Source organism: Trachinotus anak, unplaced genomic scaffold (assembly GCF_046630095.1).
Source record: "Trachinotus anak isolate AG129_WGS33_773 ecotype Australia unplaced genomic scaffold, CSIRO_AGI_Tana_v1 ptg000008l, whole genome shotgun sequence".
Lineage (NCBI taxonomy): Eukaryota > Metazoa > Chordata > Actinopteri > Carangiformes > Carangidae > Trachinotus > Trachinotus anak.
In genome coordinates this window covers 15,551,472-15,574,104 of record NW_027273859.1, presented here as the reverse complement: position 1 = coordinate 15,574,104, position 22,633 = coordinate 15,551,472, and the positions used below count along the sequence as shown (strand labels likewise).

At 42.6% G+C, this 22,633-nt stretch overlaps 1 protein-coding gene across 6 annotated transcripts in view; it reads left to right on the top strand.

The window, feature by feature from the left end:
* LOC139624150 (membrane-associated phosphatidylinositol transfer protein 2-like) overlaps positions 1-22,633 on the top strand; it is a 41,503-nt gene that overhangs the window by 14,945 nt on the left and 3,925 nt on the right. For 2 of the 6 annotated variants that reach the window (XM_071482998.1, XM_071483000.1), the window contains exons 2-25: positions 1,240-1,479; positions 6,080-6,294; positions 6,961-7,082; positions 7,755-7,988; positions 8,147-8,479; positions 10,104-10,199; positions 12,625-12,729; positions 12,811-12,875; positions 13,854-14,098; positions 14,338-14,527; positions 14,923-15,042; positions 15,245-15,459; positions 15,601-15,776; positions 16,114-16,284; positions 17,337-17,489; positions 18,569-18,733; positions 19,658-19,948; positions 20,490-20,638; positions 20,743-20,859; positions 21,108-21,224; positions 21,343-21,491; positions 21,683-21,832; positions 21,961-22,141; positions 22,303-22,431. In XM_071482998.1, the coding sequence (XP_071339099.1) occupies positions 1,402-1,479; positions 6,080-6,294; positions 6,961-7,082; positions 7,755-7,988; positions 8,147-8,479; positions 10,104-10,199; positions 12,625-12,729; positions 12,811-12,875; positions 13,854-14,098; positions 14,338-14,527; positions 14,923-15,042; positions 15,245-15,459; positions 15,601-15,776; positions 16,114-16,284; positions 17,337-17,489; positions 18,569-18,733; positions 19,658-19,948; positions 20,490-20,638; positions 20,743-20,859; positions 21,108-21,224; positions 21,343-21,491; positions 21,683-21,832; positions 21,961-22,141; positions 22,303-22,431 (3,966 nt within the window). In that variant the 5' untranslated portion in view covers positions 1,240-1,401. Of the gene's footprint in view, positions 1-633; positions 937-1,239; positions 1,480-6,079; positions 6,295-6,960; positions 7,083-7,754; positions 7,989-8,146; positions 8,480-10,103; positions 10,200-12,624; positions 12,730-12,810; positions 12,876-13,853; positions 14,099-14,337; positions 14,528-14,922; positions 15,043-15,244; positions 15,460-15,600; positions 15,777-16,113; positions 16,285-17,336; positions 17,490-18,568; positions 18,734-19,657; positions 19,949-20,489; positions 20,639-20,742; positions 20,860-21,107; positions 21,225-21,342; positions 21,492-21,682; positions 21,833-21,960; positions 22,142-22,302; positions 22,432-22,633 lie in introns of those variants that run through there. The other 4 variants (XM_071482999.1, XM_071483001.1, XM_071483002.1 and 1 more) reach the window with 4 other exon arrangements.

The following is a 22,633-nucleotide window of genomic DNA, read 5'->3' as shown; positions in this document are numbered from 1 at the left end:
AACTGTCCCTTCTTTAAGTAGACTTTGTAGTTGAATTATGAATAGGTGTGCAGCTTTTTCCCAAAATGCTAGATATCCACTTTGACCAGATAAATAAAAACATAACCTAGGATTCAGCTTGTAACAGTGTTAATTTTTTTCCACTTCAAAGACTTAAAAAAATATATATAATGTGCCTCTTTGTGTATGCCATCATTCATTTTGACAGAAGAGTAGTGGATATTTCCCCTCTGTTATTGACTCCTCTTCAGTTAATATGTCACCTCAGCTGACACCTGTGATATTTAATTTAGATAAACTCCCACTACACCGCAGTACAGTGCTGTACAGTCATGATCTTGTTTTGTACTTGCTTTGCTTTGGAGATTTGTTCTTCCCACAGCGGTCAAAGCAGACTTCTGCAACTCACGCCACCCACACGTTGTGTATGTATAGCCCACACCTACCCTTATCTGCCCAGTGGTTTGAAAACAATGCTTTGTGTAATTCTAAGGCTGCTATTTGTGAAACCTCAATCATGCACAGGGGGCTCTTACAAGGTTATGTAATGCTCCCCACTCAACCGTAATCCCTCTTATGCTGAGTGAGCCCCCCATGTGACGGTGCTGAAGTCCTGGGAAAGACAGGGTGGCTGTTAGGACCGTCAGCAAGGCACGGGTGCTTTCCGTGCACTCTGGCCACCCTCCGCACACACACACACACACACATACACACACACACACACACACACACACACACACACACACTCTGAGCTGTGGCCTGTGTATAAGAAGAGAAGTTTCTCCTGGGAAGTGCCTTACTTGGATCTGAAATGCTGGATGGAGACACAGCGCTGATGCTCGTCCTGGATGCCAAGGCTTGGACTAGAGATACAGCAGCTACATTGAGCATACATTCTGAATGATGCTCCAGCTCTTCTCTCTTCTTCATCTGCGCGTGAGCCAAGAGAATGATTGCTTGTCCTTGGATGGATATATATATATATATATATACATATAGGAATCTTGCAGCTTCTGAAATAAGTCTTTGTGCTGTTATCTTTGTTGCTGACTGAAGTTGGTTTCTGCTTTTGTGTGATGGATATTGAGGAAGACCTGTTAAAAGAACCATTTTTTGAGATCCACCATCCGGCTTGACATCATGTTTTGACCATAACAAATCAGATGCTTGTTGGTACTGATTTTCAAATATATTCACAGCTTACATACCTCATGCTTTCATTTGCTTCTTCCGCCACAGGAACCATCAATGTGGACTTCAGCTGGTGATTTGACGAGTCACACATAGGAGCTCCCGGAGTCTCTCCTGTCCCCTCTCCCCCTCCCTTCCCTCTGTCCCTCCCTCTCCCCTTCCCTTGTTAGTCTTCCCCCTGATCCCCCTCACCCTTCTTCAAGATTCACCATGCTTATCAAGGAGTACCGCATCCCCATGCCCATGAGTGTGGAGGAGTACCGTATCGCTCAGCTGTATATGATCCAGGTGAGGTTACAACGCCATACTGCCCTCCAAATTCTCACTCATTTGTCAAAAAATGGCTAAGTGATCCAGAAACCAGGGAATGAAAACAAGTCAAAGAAGAGATATTTTCACACAGGATTTTTCAAGAGTGTGATTATAGCGTGCCCAATTATGAAATGATTGGTCACATGGTGTCTGACGCTGGTGGAGTAATGGAACAAAGAGGGCTTGTGTGCTGATAGATTATCCAAATTAAACTCTCCGAGGCTGGCTGTTTCCATTTGTCACAGGCTGCATGTTTTTCAGAAGGAGGGTGGGGGCACTCTGGTTCCTTGCAATCTCAGCGCACATACATACTTCACGATGGAGATGGACATATTGTTTTGTCAGTGTCAGACAGTTTCATTTGTCTAACCAGGCCCTTAGCTGGGGACTGAGGGTCTGTGTAAGAGCTTTAGGGTTTACAGCTGCTAGCAGGAAAGGTTGATTTATACAGCTTTAGTTATCCTATGTGGCAACATATTTTCTCTTCATATGGCATGTGAACATGAAGGAGGATTTATTTAATCCATTGGTACTGCCAGGTGCACCGTGAGCGGCAGTACACAGGAGAGGCATGGAGCACAATCACAATGACTCAGACTGTGTTTTTATCACAGTCTGAGTTCAGCATTATTTATTTAGTTACTATTGTTTAAACATATTGTACACATTTAGACAGGTGTATTTTTCTGTTTAAATCTATGTAGTTTAAAGCACAAGCTGACATTGGCGCTAAATATTCAGCAGTTTTGTGGGGATTTAAGCTGCGTAGTTATGTAATATCTATCACAAGTGGTAATTTCACATTTGTTGAAGAGCAGGTTGATATTACAAGCCTGTTTGATCAGGTTGAGGCATTTTGCCAGGTTTAGTTTGTCTTGCTTAGTTAGGAAACTTATATTTAGGTGTTAATGTGAATGACAGAGATTATTTTTAATCAGCAAATAAGAATCATCAGAGGTGAAAAAAAATATCCCTAGTGCATTGTTAAATGAAATCAGCAGCTAGGTCTGATACATTTATGTTGGGTTTATATAAGCTTATTTTGTTTCCCTCTTTTTTAAGTTATTTTTTGGCCATTTGTGGCTTTATTACAAAAGGGACAATGAGACAGGAAAGTTAGGGAAGAGAGAGAGGGGTTGACAAGGCTGCGGTAAAGGCTCTGGTAAAAACTGAGTCTAAATGGTATGGAACTTGATAATGATAAAAAAGCAAAATATGGTCCCTGCAGTACATGTACATGTGAAGCGTCACCAAGCTCATACTCCTCACCTACATTTCAGTTAGGTGATCATACATGGCAGCTGCAGCCCTCAGGGAGCAGCTCCATTGAAGAAGGTAAAAATGTATGTGTGGAGTAAGGAAACCCCGGCATGCCCACAAGCTGTTGACCATCCCACAGAGAGGTCTCTCCTGCAACCGTTAATCATACACCCAAATTAATTAGCTTTTATGTCAACAGAGTTGTAACAACATTAACATCCACCCACTGGTAACAATACTACAACACAAGCTTAAGTGCTGTTTGCCTGTATCGCCTCAGAGGGCCTCTCCTTTTTTTTCTTTGTATTATAAAAACAATTTGTCTGAAAGTGTTTTTTCTGACATTGTTTGAATACCAGCTTAAGTTGTAGTAGCATTGCATCATACAGACATTTCTTTATCCTGTCTGCAGAAATGGAAATAACATTTGATGAGTACAGCACAAGTCCATAAAGAGTATATTGGTCTCAGACTTTTCAGTTAATAACCTTGTCTGTTCTGTTGGTTTTTCGTCATATCCTCCTTCCAGTGTACCAAACCGACAGGTAATGCAGTTGAGGTGTTGATGGGAACATGACTCAGCAGACATGCCCCAAAGCAAGCAGACATTTTTTAAGACAGCACAAACTAGTCACTGCGTCACACTTTGGCACTTTTGCTTTATCGGAAAGTGTATAGAGGAGAAATATTAACTATGCGAAACACATAACCACAGCATCTGTTTTGACCTGGTTTGCTCCTAGACCCTTTGCAGTGTGAGATTTTGTCAGACAGGACATTGTGCAAAACATGACACTTGTGCAAGCAGGATTACACCGTCTTAAATTCTAGAAACAAATCTGTTCACATGTGCACTCTTAAGCATAGAAAGCATGTAAGAAGAGGAATTCTTGCATTAGTGACCTATAGTTACCTTTCCCCCTGACCTCACCCTCTCTGCACAGCCTTGTTGCTGTGAGGCTTCTGTCACTATGGCAACCATGACATCAGCAGCGTGCCGGTGGTCAGGTTTTGTTCAAGAGGGGGAGTGAATAAAAAGAGGAAATGGAGGATAAAAAGAGAGACGGCGAAGGAGGGAGGGAAAGAAATGAGAGAGGAGGTGGAAGGAAAAAAGAGAGAGCCGTATTCTGTGCAGAGAGGAAACGTGGATTTTGCTGGTGTCTGTAGATACCCTTGCTTCATTGCTGTATGTTGCCAGGGCAACTGCAGCATGTAGGCCTGTCTGCCCGCAATCCATCCCCAGTGTAAGCCTCATAGATGAAGTCAGGGCCTTAGGAGAGTCTGGCCATATCTGCACCTCAGCATGAAAAGCCCCACCCTATCTCTCCTCTCACTTCCTTTCCTTTGCCCTCACAGCCTCACCGTCTTATCAGATAGCTAATTCTACATTTATCATTACCACATAGGGATTTGCGGTAATGTACGAGGCAAATACAGAATGAGTGAGAAGTTGAATAGAAGAGGATCTCACTGTGTCTCATTCATTCACACACCATCATGTTCTGACTAAGCACATGTATGTGTGGAGTGAAGTGAAAAGCAACAACTCAAAGAGGAAATACGCCTCACTAACTCGATGGCAAGAGGAAAAAACCAGGATATGACTCCTATCCTGTCAGATCTGTTGGATCTAAACACATACAGTAGGCTTTCCTGGTGGCCGCTTTTCTGTGTTCGTGTTCGTTTAAAGCAAGATGAGTGAAAGTGTGAGTGCTATGAGGCAAAGGTTTTAGGGCAGGAATTGAACTCCCAACACAGTGGGCACTTTGTGTACTGAGCCAAAAAGGATTTTGCAGTAGAATGGCGTAGTTGAGAGCCCCCCTCCCTCCCCTCTGGAGCCAGTCGACACACACTTGTGGAGTCTCTTGAAAACTGTTTCTTCATTTCTGTTCCCCCTCAGGTATAGTTTACATCTGTACACAAATGATCAAAGCACACTGTTCATTAAGAACCTTACATTACATTCAGTGTTAATTTAACTTTAAGCATGTTATCTACTCCCTCAGGGAACAGCTGAGCCCTGGCCAGTGTTTTGTAATCTTTGTCTGGGTGAACTGGAGAGAATCATCTGTCACTCCAGGGGGGAGAGGAAGGGACACTGCTTTTGACAGGCTGCTGTCACCTGTCAGCAACCTAATTAAGGGACAGTCCACTGCAAAACACAGTAATTTCTTACTGGACTCCTGATTTTACATTCTTTGGAAAACTCAGCAGCAATTCATGATGATAGTACTTACATTAATGTACTGACCTTACTGTGATCATCTAATTGAAAAACTCTTACTCTTACTTAATCTGTTTAAATTCAAAGCTATGTTGAATTGTTTTAGGTGAGCTGTTCCCTTATATAATTGCTTAAAATAGCTCTGATAAAGACACATTATTTGTTTATGTGTCTATTTCTTGGTGGCATACATTTTTATAGTGTTTGTATGCATACATTACACTGTAAACCTGACATCTACATCACCTATACCTCATGTACTGGCTGCTGTGGTGTCTGTGCTGTGTCTTTGGAGCTCTGTTGGGGCTGTTGAGAGCAGAGCGGGTGGTTAATGAATGACCTGTCAGAGGTAATGAGGTCCGGAGTGCTGGCCGCCTCATGGCTTCCTCCTCTCTGCTCCATCGATTCACTGCCTCGCCTGCATCTTCTCTCCACGCTGGACTGACTGGAGAAATCTGTCTCCCTATTATCCCAGCGCTGTGCTAAATACTGCGTTAAACACTTTGAGCTATATGTGGAAAGACTGGACAACATCTAATAAGAGGAAAAAAGATGATATATCAGCACTCTGACATTTATGGTCTTTGCTCTTTGCTCCCTTTGTTTTTAATATCGTCAGCACTTGGACTATGCTCTGTTGTCGAGTTTTCCCATTTCATTGATTTCATAACTATCACAAATCATCCTCTTCCACACATTCCTGTCTTTAAGCTTAGAGTCACCTAGCTGTTGGTCTACTCAACTGCATCAGCAGGCTCCACCCACACTCTCTTCGTCTGTGCACCTGGAATGTAAATATGGGAAAGGTGTGGCTCCATGAGCTGGTTCTTGGGCTTCCTTATTTGCATTTCAATGCTGACGGAGCTTTCAGGAAGCTATTAATTTTGGTGCTGTTCTAACAGCTGACATTGTCGTCTCTCTCACTCACTCTTCAGGTTCTTATCTGCAAAAAACACCATTTCCATTCATTCATTTGTTTGTTTCAGTTCCTTCTTAAACGTGTTTTCAGGAAATTCTTTTACTGCTTATATGCAAACATAAACACCTTGCCTACTCTCTTCAACTTTATTTCTTCCTCATTTCCTCTTACAGAAAAAGAGCAGAGAAGAGAGCTGTGGTGAAGGTAGTGGGGTGGAGATCCTAGAGAATAAGCCCTACACAGATGGACCAGGTGGGATAGGCCAGTACACCCACAAGGTTTACCACATTGGCATGCACATTCCGAGCTGGTTCCGCTCCATCTTGCCCAAAGCAGCACTGAGGGTTGAAGAGGAGTCATGGAACGCCTACCCTTACACCCGCACCAGGTGAGATTTGTTTCTGCAGGAGAGCCACCTCCCCACCTCTGCAGAGCAGGAGGCGGAGTGCATTAAACTCAGCTAAGCCTACATACAAAACTCTACATCTGTTATTTTAATAATGGAAATGCTGTGTGCATGTGGCAGGTGCACACACATTTAAAGATTCACCCACCATCCATTTAGAGGGTGATAGCTCAGGTGATAACTCAAACTCTGCTTATATTCAGTGTAAAAAAGCATGTTTGATGATGACAAGTCCAAAAGTCCTGCTCTAGCTGCTGTCCCTCATTAAAAGCCAAAAGAAAATGAAGACCTCGGAGCAAGTTGTCAGAAAATTCCCAAGCAGTCCATCCGATTGGCGTGTGGCTAGCAGTGCTCCCAGGCTGTTAAGATGTTGATGGCCCTTCATTCTCAGGGTGTCAGTCTGTTTGTCTGTGTGGGGCCTGGCAAACACAGCGATGTGAAGGTGATGAAAAGAAATGTGCCCTTGACTATACTGTCAAGATATTGATAGACTGCATGTGCCTGTTGACATATCTATTCAACCGGTGACAGCTTTGCTGCAGTCGTCTTAGAAGCAACAGATGGTCATGCCTCACTTTGATTCTATCCTGAGCAGTGAGAGGCTATTGAGGGTATTTTAACTTAATGTTGTTACCCCTTCTCCTTCAGATACACCTGTCCCTTTGTTGAGAAGTTCTCCATTGACATCGAAACCTACTACAAACCCGACACAGGCAACCAAGCAGATGTCTTCAACATGTCTGCTGCAGAGAAAAGGCAGAGGACTATTGGTGAGACCATTTAGTATTAATCCTGAACCATCATAACAACATAAATTTGGATATTAAAATATGAATTTGTGTGAATCAGGCTACTTTAAGTTTGACCAAAGTCCATCACATAGCAATCAAGCTCAATATATATGTTATAACCTTAGTGAACAATGCAGGAAGTAATGAACTTATCTTGCAGTATTTATTCATGGTAACAGGTTAGTGTTAGTGGGTTTCAGTCTGATGGTGTCTTGACATCTGTCTTCTTGTTACTCAAGCATGAGCAGCAGGTGAGGCCCACTTGTGGCAGTTTAATGGTACTGCATCTATTTTTTTTTTTTTTCTAAGGTTGAGAGCATGTTTGTCCATCAAAGATGAAGGTGCTCAGAAATTCATGGTTTTATGGCATGCAGTGACGCAGTTACAACACTGACTGTGATAATTTAAATCAGTGACTCATTCTTGTGTTTGTTTGTCAGTTAGAAAGTCAGTTATAAAAGGAATTTCAAGTCTCTAAATACAAGCCCATACAAGTTTTTCTACCCCACCCACTTATGTACACATGATGACATGATGATAAAGACACTGAGACCAAACTGAGTATGTTTTAGTAGTGTTATCAGTGCAAGTACAATTAAAATACCTCGCTACATTAGTCATTGCTCTCTGAATATGAATTGTCTTTGTCAGACCCAATCGACATAGTGACAGATCCCATCCCTCCTCATGAGTACAAGGCAGAGGAGGACCCACGGCTCTACAAGTCAGTCAAGACCCAGAGGGGCCCTCTGCAAGACGACTGGATAGAAGAGTACAACAATAACCCAGGGAAGACCCCCATCATGTGTGCCTACAAACTGTGCAAGGTGGAGTTCCGCTACTGGGGCATGCAGTCGAAGATTGAACGCTTCATTCATGATGTTGGTGAGTAAACATTCACAGTTGTTTAAAGTCTTTCAGGTAATGTGATAGTTTGTTACTTTTACTAACAGTATATTTTGACAGGTGTGTGTACATCTAACTGTATAAAGCTTAGGATTTTCTGTATTCGGTGTGTAATATCTCCCATCATCTCTCTCTAGGACTGAGAAAGGTGATGGTGCGTGCCCACCGGCAGGCCTGGTGCTGGCAGGATGAGTGGTACGGTCTGACTATCGAGGACATCAGGCAGCTGGAGCTGGAAACCCAGCTGGCCCTGGCCACGAAGATGGCCCAGTTCAGTCAGGCAGAGGAGGCCAGCGAGGCCAATGGAGGTGCTCCGTCTCCAGACAAAGACCAAGAGGTTAAAGAGGCAATCAGCTCTATTGAAGCTGAGGAGGTGGTTGTCAGCTCAGGAGAGACTCTCCAGCCACGAGGTGTTCTCACTAAGCAGTGGTCCACTTCCTCCCGCTCATCCCGCTCATCTAAGAGAGGAGGTGAGGAACATGCCATGATCATCTATTCACCTGTGTCACCTCTGTGTATGACAGTGAGTGAGCCTGGCACTGGTTTGAAAGGTATCGGAGAAAGCTGCATTTAGTATTCATATCTCTTCCCTACATAGTTTTTCGTCCTCTTTCACTGTAGCTCTGCACATAGACCTTCCTTTACACATGATCACATCTGTATGTACAGCTCATCTTGCCTTAAAGCCTTATTTTTTTCAGTCTGACAGCTGACTCCTTTCCATCTTAAAGACTGAGGTATACTTACTACAAAGTTAAACTGTCTGATAAGTAAACAGCCAGTAGTGATATATGAGGTCTGTCTGCACTGGAAGATAGTATGTGAAGAATTCAACAAGGTCAAGTATCAGGCTTGTGCAAAGCCAAAGTAGCTCTTTGCTTTTTCTGTTTCTCTGTTTCTAAGTAAAAAATGCCATGCCGACATAATAAGTTCATGTCATTTTCCAAATTCCATCCATTTGACTTCATTGTGATGATAGTCCAATACATTACAATTTCATAACATTTTCTATACAAAACAACTGTCCTTGTATTTTGTGGTTCAGTTGCACACAGATGTACTCACGGTTGCTCCCAAGCTGAATGAATCAGAGTCTACTGAAGAGCTCTGAGCTCAAATTGTTGAATTGGTGTTAATAAAGTCAAACACCTTGGGAGCAGCTTTTTAGTATGCACACTCTGCTTTTGTACCACGCTTTGCTTTTCTGTCCGAGGCCTGATGTTAATCAGAATGTTTTTATTCTGTTGGGCTATATTTACTCGCGCCTCCACATTTTCTGTACTAACCAACTTCCCTCACCTCACCTCTACAGCATGGTGGCTCTTACCTGGGTTATTTTTAGCATCAGCTTTGACATCACAAACCACATATCCGCACACACCCATTTCCAGTGTCACCCCTACCTCAAGGCTCAGTCACTCTAACTGCCACCCGGACCCTGACTCTCCTCCAGCGCGCCTCATTTCACCCTTGTAACTCCCCCCTGTGGTTCTCTCCTGGGCTATTTTTAGCAGCAGTGCTGACATCACAGACCAGAGGAGGCTGACGCTCTTCACAGTGACCCTCCCCTCCACTACTGCTGTTTTCTTCTGTGCGTTGACAGCTACAGCTGTGTCCCCCCCTATCCCCCCCACCTCACCAGCCAGCCCCTCAGAGCGATGCCCCCCTCTCTTCCTCTGCACTAATGATATATGAGGCATAGACTAAATACGTGTGAAAGACAAGGCCTGCTTTTAGTATCGCCATTTTCCTCAGCTGGCATTTAGTCGTCTGTGCTCTTGTAGCTTTTCTGTGTTACATTGGGCCTCAGTTTTCACACACCCCCTGACCACCAAGCAGTCCATCTGTGATGAAGTAATGCACCACAGAGGCTGTTGCATGTTTATATAACACTGTGTGTGTGTGTGTGTGGGCTGGGGGAGATTGTGAAATATTTCTTTGTTGTAAAGTTTGTGTGTGTGTTTGTGTGTGTGTGTGTGTGTGTGCGCGTATGCGTGCGTGCATGTGTGTTGAAAAGGGAAAGAGAGAGGCTGAAACACATGTCCCAAAATAACAGTGGATTTTTTTTTTTTTTGCTCGTGCTTTTTTTTCCAGTGAGTCCGTCACGTCACAGCATCTCAGAGTGGAGGATGCAGAGCATAGCGCGAGACTCAGACGACAGCTCAGACGAGGAGTTCTTCGACGCTCATGGTAATCACAGTTTTGATTTTAAATTAAAGGCAAAAGTTAGATTAAATGTTTGTGTTGAGTTTTTCGAAAAACCTGCTTGCTCCCTCCTCCCCTGACTCTGCATGCGTCTCTTTAACCACAGATCAGTTCTTAAGCTTCCCAGATACCCAGCATGCTTTGGGGCTGCAGTTGAAGTAGGTGGGGGTTATGGTGCAACACCCAGGCTCTCTGCTGGATGGGTTTGGCCAAGGACATGGGCCAGGTGTCTCATCCTGACGTCAAGTTCAGAAATCACAACTATTTCTGCCCCTCACTCACCAACACGTGCACATGTGCAGAAACACACTCGCCACCCCCCCCCCAATAATTCACCAGTGTCTATTGTCTCAGAACATTTTGTCATGATGATGAAACAAGAATAAAATCATGCATGTCGCTGTCATTTATTATATTGATAATGATTTTGCTGCACTCTTTAGTTTCCACCTACTCTAGGTTTAATAAGTCTCTGCTCATGACACTATGGGTAACTGGAATACAATCATTAGACTGAATTGTGTTGACATCCGGTAAATTACTGTGTGTTGCAGTGTTCATGTTTGTATGGATTAATTACTGTGTGTTCCGTCTCTGAAGTCAAAGTACATTACATTTTATCAAATGACCTGATTAAAGTTTTGGCTGCAGTGTCATTAATTAGTGTACATACCCCTCTGTCTCACTGACGGTTAATACAGTGATTACTGTTGTGCTGCTCCAGTGCAGATTTCTGTTGTTTATGATTTGCAGATGTTACACTGTTAAGTCAACCACATGAAATAAGCAGTTATTTAATCAAGATAAATACATGAGGCTGGTGTAACAAAAAGAACTGGAGATACGGAGTGTATGAACATATTCTTTGTAAACATAGTGTGTGCTTTGGTGCCTGGATGAATCACATGACAGAGATACGTAGATCAAATATGGAAACAGGCTGACTTGGCTCAGATTGCCTTTGATATTAGATTTCTATCTTTAAAGTTTGTTTGTGGTTATGGTCGTCTTGCAGTAAACATCTATTACAAACACATCCAGGTTTATTTTTAACTGTCATATCCCACTTTCCTGCGTAGCAAAAATATATTTTTCTAGTGAAAATGAATAAAGAAAAGCTTCAGGAGGAGAGCTCAAAACATAGGTGTATTTGGTTTTCTAAGACTTACTGATCAGGGATAACAGAACTAATGTATTTGCCACAGTTAAATCTGTAAATTAAGGTGTACACCTTATATACCTGCAAAGCTATGATTTTTCACAAAGTGTTAGATTTCTGTATTTGTAGTAATATACAGGTTGCAAATAAAACTGAAATAAAGTTATTTACCGATTTAACTTAGGTAAAGATTATTAATGATACCTTTATTTTTTCCAGTTTAAGACTGGATCACCATGTGTGATTTATAAATTGAAGAAATTGAAGAAACCAAGGAAATTATTTGAAATCAATAAAACTTAAAAAAAAAAAAAAAAAAAAAGTACCTTGATGTTGAATGGACACATCATGTTTCCTCTGAAATTCAACCAGTTTATAACTGAATCATTTTCTTTAGATATTAAAAACTGTGGTGTTTATATTTCTGAAAAACTGGCTGCAACCAAGTGACTGTGGAGTAAAATCATTTCCATTTTTTTCATAGCAGTTTTGTTATTTATTCATAGTATAACTACTGTGGAAGCACATGGAAGTCCATGAGATTTGTACATAAAATTATAGGTATTATTTTCAATTTGCTCACACAAATTAGAGTGAACAGGAGGTGGCCTTCTCTTTCTCAGAAAGGAAGATACTGGCAGCATGACAAAAATGTCTCAGGAGAGAAATTATGGGATAAAAAGGGATATTCTTTTTTAGATCCTGAACCTTGCTTTTTAAATGGCAGATTAATGTCTGTGGTCGGATAACACAGTCCATCAATATATTTGGATAAATTCAAAGACATAAACTAGCTTAAAACCTTTTCTCATTAGGTAATAGTTTAGCAAATACACGTGTTTTTCTTTTTTGAAAATCCATTATGGTAATAAAATTACACCACCTCTTATGTCCACCGTCTCCCAGCACACGTGCATGCCATTTGAGATTGTGTAAAAACAGACATTCATCTGTGGTAGACATACACAAAGCTTATACTTCAAACATGAAAGCATCCAGCATCATATGTATTTGATGGCCACAAATAATATATATTTAGTCATTTATTTTACAATATTTTGTGGGAAACCTTGACAAGATTCCTTCATGTTGGTCAGCGGGTTCATTAGATATCTGAAAAAGCGAATGTAACTCATACGACCCTGTTAATCACTATAAACTGGCCCTACTGTTGTTGTAGTGACAAATTTTAAGCCCTGAATGGCACATGCACTGTAGTTGATAATGATTTCTCTTGTGTTGTCTGTGCAGAGGATCTCTCAGACGGCGAGGAGGTCTTCCCAAAGGAAATCACCAAATGGAACTCCAATGACCTCATGGACAAGATTGAAGCCACGGATGCAGAGGAAACTCCTGGTATGATGAAGACCATGAGCTCTTCGTCACAGACAGTCACACTGCTGTCATACTTGATGTTAAGAATGTGTGTGTTTTCAGGTGAGCTGTTCAAGGAAATGACTGTGGATTATGAAAGAGCAACGAGTGAGGAAAGACTAGATGAGGTACGTGTGTTACACATTGAGTGTGTATGTACAAAAAATAATCCTAACCAACCACCTCTGACGCAGAAACATGTCTGAAATGAATATTCCCAAAGAACCATCAACAGTCAGTGCCCTTCAGGCCCCAAAGCTTTTCTTAAACTTGATTTCATTTTAGTTATGCTTCTACTATGAAAAAAAAAACGTAGTGTTGTATAACAGGCATTACACTTTAGAGGATAAGAGAAGGGCTGTTTGTCCCTGAGCCTCTCCGTCCTCTTGTGTTCAGATGCGTGGCTCTGTTAGCGGCCAAGCCGATAGCTCTCCCATTCCCACCATCATGGTAACAAGGCACCTGTCAGTAAGTAAACGTTTTGGTCCCAATGCACCCCAATGGACTTCAGTAGCTCTACAGAGACCTCCAAGCCCCCTGAACAAACCCAGTACTTACTGCCCCTGCCCTTTTCCCTGCTGTTGCCCAAACCCAAAATTATGTGTACTCCTCAACCTCACCACCCTCTGTTCAACTCCCGTGTACTTGCAGCTGTGGCGTTGAGTGTACATACAGTGCTTCTATGAAAATGTGAAGTTTTGGATCAGAGTGTATAAGACAAAACTACACATTGTGTTGTTTTATTTAACGTGACTTGTCGCCAGGAAGCATTGTCATTGTGTGCTGTTAGTTGAACTGTTGTTCAGGTGAAGTGTAGGTTGGCTGTGTTTTGTTTTCCCTTCATGGTTGTGAAAAGAAGTTGTGTGGCCCATCTTTGAGGAGGGGAACACCAGTAGTTAGAGGCCATGACTAACAAAACTGATAAAAGTAATTCGATGCCCATTTGCAAAGGTGTTATTCTTTATCTGTGACAAGAATGCTTTTTAACTGTCTTTAGTCATGCTAATAAAGAGGATGTTCTTATAAGTAAATATACTATTCATTGAGCATTCTCCAAGAGCTGTTCCTCAGTGCTCCCACCCATCAACCTTTTTTTAATTCCTCAGGAGAGCTCGTCCCAGCAGTGCCTGCAGCCTTCCAAGATCCATGTGCTGATCTTGGTTTTGCATGGAGGGAACATCCTGGATACAGGCGGAGGGGACCAGAACAGCAAGCAGGCAGACGTCAACACAATTAGTACAGCTTTTGACACAGTCATGCGTGTTCACTACCCTGCTGCGCTGGGACGCATCGCGATCCGCTTGGTGCCCTGCCCTGCCATCTGTGCCGAGGCCTTCTCCTTAGTGTCCAAGTAAGAGAACACACACACAGAGACATTTATCTGCAGGCTTCAAAGCATTGTGGATAATGGTTAAAGATTTCTGTTTATTGGCTGTGACTGCTGTTTGCTTATGATGGAAAAGGTCCAGGTGCAGCTGATGGCCATCACCCCTTCTTCTTGTTTTTATTTCTTCAATCTCCTCTGTGGTTGTTTTGGACTTTAAAATGTTTTCGTGATTTGATTTAGTCTGTTTTTGTTTTTTGCGGCAGCCTGAGCCCTTACAGCTACGATGAGGGTTGTCTGTCCAGCAGCCAGGATCACATCCCACTGGCAGCTCTGCCCCTCCTGGCCACGTCTGCTCCACAGTACCAGGAGGCCGTGGCCACTGTCATTGTCAGAGCCAACCAGGTGTACACTGATTTTATAAAGTCTCTGGACGGATCTGCCTTCTCCGGCCAGGTCAGTTACTGTCCTGTAAACTTATGAGTACTGTTGAATTCTCTGATACCAACAATTTTTTGTGTTTTTCGTCTTTTCCTCTAATATTCCACTTTATAATTAGCTATGTGTCTTAGTTTCCAAAGATATATGTGCATAATAACAGTATCATTAATGTCTTTATTAGTTGTTATCTTTTATTTTATATACTTCATTTTATATATGTTAATTGATACACAGCCATTTAACAATAAACACCAGTTTAACAACACCTACATAAGTTTCTTTTCCTATGTTAGCATCCAATTTTGGATGATTAAACTCCAGTTGGATAAGGTGTTAGAATATTTCAGGTAAACCTGAACCATAAGGATGTGGTGAGTCAAAAATATTATTTCTGATCCTGATCTCTCTAGGTGTGCCTAATTGGGGACTGTGTGGGAGGAATCTTGGGATTTGATGCTCTGTGCAGCAGCAATCAGACAGTTAATGAAAGCCAGAACAGCAGCCGGAGGGGCAGTGTCGTCAGTGTACAGGTAAGAGACCAAGCATTCAGTGTAGTGATTACTTATTTTACTCATTAAAGAACCTAAAAAATAAAAATTAGCACACTTTTAAGTTTGTTCTGAATGTATGCCCAGCAACTATAATTCATTTAGTCATCAATAAGATCATTCCTAGACATTTTCTAATGTGCTCTAAGTTTTCATAACAAATTTTCCTGAATCGCCTCCACAGGATCAGGATCTCCTCTCTCCTGGCATCATTGTCAACAGCGGGCATGGGTCATCTTCTCCAACTCTGGAAGGCAGCCGTCACCTCAGTCGCAGCAACATCGACATCCCTCGTGCAAGTGCAGGTGACGACACCAAGAGACAACTGCCACGCAAGAGAAGTGACTCCTCCACCTACGAACTGGACACAATAAAACAACACCAGGCCTTCCTGTCCAGGTGTGTAGTGTGTGTGTGGGTTGACAAAAATCCCTACCTGCAAGATAAAAAAAAGCACTCAGTCCTTGTTTCATATGTACTGTCAGAGTGTGATTTATTTTTAGGTCTGTGCAAGGAAATGACTTTGTGGTGTCCTTCCAGCTTACACTCCAGTGTCTTGCGGAACGATGCAACTTCACGGAGGTCGAGCAGCAGCACTATGCTGGATGGAGGCTCCCTGGGGAAGTTTGAATTTGAGGTGTCTGACTTTTTCCTCTTTGGCTCTCCACTGGGCTTGGTACTTGCCCTGAGAAAGACTGTCATTCCTATGCTGGATGGTAAGCTCCTTCGCACAGAGGATTCCAATGTTTGCTATAGTGTAATCAATGATAGCAAACATTTTTTATTTTGTAAAAAAAACAGGCCAAATGTCCTGTCTCCAAAACTGCAAATGGTTTTCCACAGGTGGTGAAGCATTTGTTAGTATTGTGACCTATAAAGGACATACCTTCAAATTAGTTTTATATTGTGTATATTCAGTTGTTATTATCAATAAAATGCTAGTAGACCTTGTTTTTTTGAGACAAGATATCTAAAGAAAGATGTTGCATAACTTTCCATCCTTGAGCAATTCCCTCTCTTTTCTCATGTCTTTGGATCACTTTCTCCCTCTAGTGGCCCAGCTGCGCCCTGCCTGTCAGCAGGTCTATAACCTTTTCCACCCAGCCGATCCCTCAGCCTCCCGCCTGGAGCCTCTACTGGAGAGGAAATTTCACCTCCTGCCTCCTTTCAACGTGCCCCGTTACCAACGCTTTCCCCTGGGAGATGGAAACTCTGCCCTACTGGGTGAGCCCTCTCCCCGATGATATATGAAAACCTCATATACACCATGTACCTCAATTCAGTGAATATCCAATCATGAATTACAGTGTTGAATCACTTATGTAGTTCTGACTTGGTTTCACCTGCACAGACACAAATGCAAAATTTCCTGTAATAAAATGGCTGTTTAATTTCTCCTTTTAACTTAAGACCACATCAGCTGACACTTCAGACACTGTCCCGTTCCCCATGGATGCATGCCATAGACAACACATGCCGTGACGATGCTTTAGCACACTTTGAGTTCCTTAACACACAGAGTAAACATTGTCTCAAAGAAAAATGAAACATTTTTCTACTGTTTGCGCTTCAACGTCTTTTGTGAAGCAGTTTATTCATCTAAATGTGGTCATAGTCCTGCTGGTGGTTTCTGTTCAGACTGGTCATTATAGTGGAGTAACCCTTAGAGCCTCACCCTGCCCTTTTTACACAGATCTCTGTCTGTCATTCCCCAAGGTCACAGAAATTATTAAGGTAGCTAATGAGCAGAGAAATTTTTGAAATAGCTTCCACCACCGAACCGGGAAGCAGGGCTTATTAAAGAGTGGCATAACGGGTAATAAAAGTGATGATATTTCTTAATGACTTCAGGCCAGTCAGGTTTTTGATATCACTTGTCAGAGTCCTACAAGTGAGAGCTTTCTTCAAATGAGCTGTTACTCAGTATCCACAGGTTTGCTTTGTGTTACACAGACAAATTCAAGGTAATTTTTGAGTTAAGTGCAAAACATTTTATGACAAGCAGATGCCAGGGCTTTACAGTCACAGAACAGTGTGATGTGGCAGTATATGATTAAGAAGCAGTTATGGTTCAGATAGGTGGGCTCAACTAAGGGCTTGACTCTGCTTTCTTGTCTCATGTTCAGTTGTTCTTGCTTCATATATTTTTGTGTCTTCCTTGTCTTCTTTCCTTCTTCCTCTCTTGGCCTCCTGTCCCCATATCTGCGTACCTGGCTCTCTACCTCTAAAACCCCTCCTGACCTCTGCCCCTTCTGCCCCTCCACCTCCCTCTATAGTGGAGACAGTCCAGAGCAACGCTCAGCTGCTACTTGACAGCGGGCCTCCCCTGTCCCTTCGCTGTCAGGAGACCATCAGTGAGACCTGCATCCCTGTGCCTGTGCTAAACTGGCAGGAGGGCTCCCTCAAAGCCACACCCGCCACTATGGAGTGTGTGTAGCCTCTCCCATTCACCTGCATCTGTCTGCACCCCCCTCCCCCCATTCACTGTGTTTCTTTTGTCTGTTTGTTCCATCCCTCCTGCTCTCATGTCCAAGATGCTCAGATTCATATTGACCACATGTTCTCTCAGAGTATTCCCATCACTGTTGTGTCTAAAATCTAGACCTGCATTCATGTTTCTCTCAACATCCAGATAAAGATACACTGATGGACCAGTATATATACTGCATACCTTCCCTAGTACCATCGATTCTTTTATCTAAATTACTTTGTATAGACATTTTTACTGAACTGGTTCTTCTTAGCTTATTTGGATTTTCTGGTTTTAAATAGAAATAATAACAAATTGTTACAACATGCAATGGAAATACTTATGAGCATCTCATGTGGTGTTTGGTTTTGTTGTTGCCATCATATGTTCATGTCGCATTCAGTCTTTGGAGGACGCAAGCATTTGTGTTTGTGCTGTGGTTTTTAAGCCGGGTTTTAGTGTGTCTGCACCATTTCCATAATATCACATTATTTATGTCAACGGAGGGTATTTCTTCAGTCATCTGTGTTTCAGAAAGATTTTAATGTTAAGATTGTGCTGCTTTTGATGTTGTGTTTGCACAGTGTACTTGGAGGCCTATCTATATACATCCTAAATATAGCGTGTATTACTCTATGTTTCTCCTTGTGATAACGGTCAGTGGTCATCTGATTTTATAAAATGTGTAGCACTATTTCAAAAATGTTTACGTGATATCACTTGGTTATTAGATAATGATCACCTTCATCAGAGATACTAACACATGGATGTGACTGTAACAGATGTGGACATTTGTGATTTTACATTCACTAAGTGTTTTATGTATTCATATTCTCGTGTTTCCACTCGGTTGGTTACAGAAATCTGACCTTGGCCACCATGTGGTCGCCTTGTGGTTTCACATGTCCTCTGAGACCATGGTGCCTGCCGTCACATTTCTCTCCTGCTACCCTAACTTGCATCTCCCTCCTCCCATCACTGTGAGCTCCCCTTACCTGTGTCTCTGTCTAATGGGATCTCCTTGTTTCGGCTCAATAGCGGATGTTGTTCAGTCTCATGGTGGTGTCTTCATGGACAGTTCGTACCCCTCATCCCCTGTAACGGGCCCCCTCTCCCGGGGCCAGCGGAGGGCCAGTGAGGTCAGCATTGCCAGCCAGGTCTCAGGAATGGCAGACAGTTACACTGCCACCAACATAGCCAACAGTAAGTGTTCTCAATACCAACCAGTGTCTCTTTCTTTCTTCCTTCCACTCACACAAACACTGATACTAGTTATTCTCCTTCTTTCTTTCAGTCCAACTTTTCTCTATTATTCTGTCTAGTTTCTCCTCACTCATCTTCTCACTCTCTCTCTCAACTCCATTACTCTGACTCCACACACACCCTGCACTCCCGCTGGAGCAGTCTAGTCAGCCAGGTAGACAATGAATATCCCGCTCCTTTTGCAACTTCTGCTCAGCCAGACTTAACACCTGCACTGAATTGCGACTCATGGAGGGCGTTTTGTCCATTTCCTGTTAAAAGTCCCGAGCAGAGTGGTGAAGAAGAGGAAGCTTAGTGCCACTTTCCACTGTCTGTCTTATTCTTATCCACTGTCTAAATGTAAATGCAATGAACGAGTGCTGCATTTATCTGATGTTGTAATGCATGTAACACCTGCCTCCCTCAGCCATTCCTGCATCGTCCACTCCCTATTGCAATGTTTGCTGAGTGAACCAGTACTCTGTTTCCTGTTTGTTTGATTGTCCTCCAAAGTCCCTCACTCTTTCTCTTCTTTTTGTTACCTGAACATTTATTTGTACTTCACATTACTGTTCTGGACACTGCTTTTATAGCACCTACGGTACAACCCTGGAGATCCGCCTTAACAAATTCTGACATAGCTCTGCTCCTGCATCACCAGGGCATCAGAAGATCTTTCACAGCATCACCCCACTCTCTTACCTTAACTGTTACTAACAGTTATTTTTCAGTTTTGACATTTCACAGTTCTCTTTAAGGCAGCTTACTGACACTGGACACATCCCAACATCATTCTTCAGTATGTTCAAAATGTCATAAACTGTCACATTCCAACATGCATCCATTTTTTCATATGGTTTCTTTGTCTTTGTTTTCTCCCCATAGCCAGATCATGCCAAATAAACCAATCCAAAAAGTTCAGCCTTTTGTCCCAACTTGCCCTATCATCACAAAATAAATTCTTCCTGAAAAGTCCTCCTAAGTCTCGTAAGAAAGCAAAGGCTGGCCAGGCCGCAGGATCACCTGATGCAGATCTAGTGGCAGAGCTGGACGGTGAGGCAGACTCTAGCGAGGGTCTAAGTCCCACTGGCCAGTACGAGAACTGCCTGTCAGCGGGGCTGGACTGTGCTATATCTGATCTGGTCTCACTGGACTCCCAGGCTGAAGTGGAGCAAGGTATATTTCTAAGGGATGGGACTACTGAAATCAACATGAGACTACAGGTCTTTTCTTTGTGCTGATCTATACTCTGTCAAAAATCCAAAAACTTTGTTAATGCTGCTCTTCATGAAATCCCCCTTTTCCTCCACCTAACTTTTACTCTTTCAAAACTGAATTAATGAAGATTCAAGGCTGTCACCTCCACTGATTTGATTTGAATTAATGTATGAATCCAGACTTCGCTGCTTCTTTCCAGACCCATAATCTTTTCTCATTCCTCTACTAACATGAATAACCATCTTGTGCTAATTATATTTTTCTAATTTCTATACTTGAATTTCAGCACTTGATTTTCTTGTTATTAACAGTTATAAACTTCCTCCTTTTCCTCCTGTAGCTGAAGAACTACTGGGATCGGTGATGATTGTGGTTAAGGACTGAAATAATCTTTTTACTTTAGCCTCAGGGGTGTTGCACCTTTGTGTGGCATCACAAACCTCCCACATACAGTTTCATCTTACGTCTCTGCACCTTATTCACTCCATTCCCGTCACAGTTGCAGCACGTTGGTGGGGCACAAAGCGACTGGACTTTGCCCTGTATTGCCCAGATGCTCTGACCGCTTTCCCCACAGTGGCTTTACCACACCTCTTCCATGCATCATACTGGGAGTCGACTGATGTTGTGTCTTTTCTCCTGAGACAGGTGAGTAAACATTGCAATACTTTATGGCCTGTTAATATGTAACCTGCAGGCCATAAGTCCTCTTCAGAGATACTCAGGATGGGTCATTGAAATGTCCCCTGTAGGTTATGAGGCATGAAAACTCCAGCATCCTGGAGCTTGATGGGAAAGAAGTGTCTGAATTCACCCCTTCCAAACCTCGAGAGAAGTGGCTCCGCAAGAGGACTCATGTAAAGATCAGGGTAGGTGTCAGATCTACCAATGAAACCAGTTTCAGGGTGCTGAAGGGCTGCTTTCTAGCTAATGTCAACATCCTGGGTTCAAATCTGCTCTTTGCACGTTGGTCTTTCTAACCAAATTTTCGTCAGATATTTTTTAAAAAACACTAAAAACATATTGAAAAAAAACTCAGCAGTTCACTTGTTTATAGTTCAGGTGAATACACAAAAGCTACATTTCATTGTGTATCTTTCTTTCAATGCTTTGACAGAATGTAACTGCCAATCACCGGGTGAATGATGCTGTGTTTACTGAAGACAGCCAGCAGGTCGTGACAGGTCGCTTCATGTATGGCCCCCTGGACATGGTCACTTTGGCCGGGGAGAAGGTAAACTCTCTTTTGTCATCACTTGCAGCAGCACACAGACTGATGTCAGTAATGTGTGATTTTAGTTTGTGCACATTTTTCTATTGAAAGGTTATGTTTGTTTTTCAATCCTGTCCAGGTTGACCTCCACATCATGACCCAGCCTCCATCAGGAGAATGGGTGTACTTCAACACAGAGGTGACCAACAGTAGTGGCCGTGTGTCTTTTATCATCCCAGAAGACAAGCGTCTGGGCATCGGAGTCTACCCAGTAAAAATGGTTGTAAGGTGAGATTAGTTTGGTACCTTTTTAATACCCCAACCCTAACGCAGTGCCTTAGTGTATTCAATTATTTAAGCTTTTGCACATTTTTTATTATGTTTCAATGTCCTCAAGGCTGAATTTCAAGAACAAATTTTTCCTCTCAACTTTGTCTCGCTCCGTTTTCTTACTCTCTGTTGTTCTTTCTATTTCCAAGGGGCGACCACACATTTGCAGACAGCTACCTGACAGTTATTCCATGTGGCACAGAGTTTGTGGTATTCAGTATTGACGGGTCTTTTGCTGCCAGTGTGTCAATCATGGGCAGTGACCCCAAAGTGCGGGCAGGAGCTGTGGATGTTGTCAGGTACCTAGCTGCTCTTCTTCTCCTCTCTTCTTTAGTTTGAAACAAGAGTTTCTTTCAGATTGAGGTACATAAACATGTGGTGTTGTTATTTCATTCTTGCTATATTGTCCTGTTGCTCCTCATTGCAGGCACTGGCAGGATTTAGGCTATTTGATCATCTATGTGACAGGACGTCCAGACATGCAGAAGCAGCGGGTAGTGGCTTGGTTGTCTCAGCACAACTTCCCTCATGGCATTGTCTCCTTCTGTGACGGCTTGGTCCACGACCCGCTCAGACACAAGGCCAACTTTCTCAAGTCCTTGACAGAGGTCAGAGTTGCAGGAGGGGAGGATTAAGGGGGGTCTATGCACAGTTTTATGAGTACTATAGTAACAATGCAGACATGCTGTTACTATGTGAAATATATTTACTCAGTAGTTAAAAAAGATCCAGTGCCAAACAGTTCTCCTCTTCATTTGACTGATTTCAGGCTCACATGAAGATTTTTGCTGGCTATGGATCAACCAAAGACATCTCAGTCTACACCTCCATTGGCCTCTGTCCCTCCCAAATATACATTGTCGGCAGACCGTCCAAGAAGATGCAGCACCAGTGCCAGGTACCATTTGATCATTTTATGCTTAACTTGGGACAAGATCTTGCTAAATAAAGGCTCAGCAACACAACATGTCTGACAGCATAGGAGTTGACAGTTTTTCTCCTGTGATGATCACAGCGTATGGTCTATCACATCTTTGATGACTAAAAGCACTGCTTCAAAGTAGAAAGTATATCATAGAAATGTAGTGGAATAAAAAGTA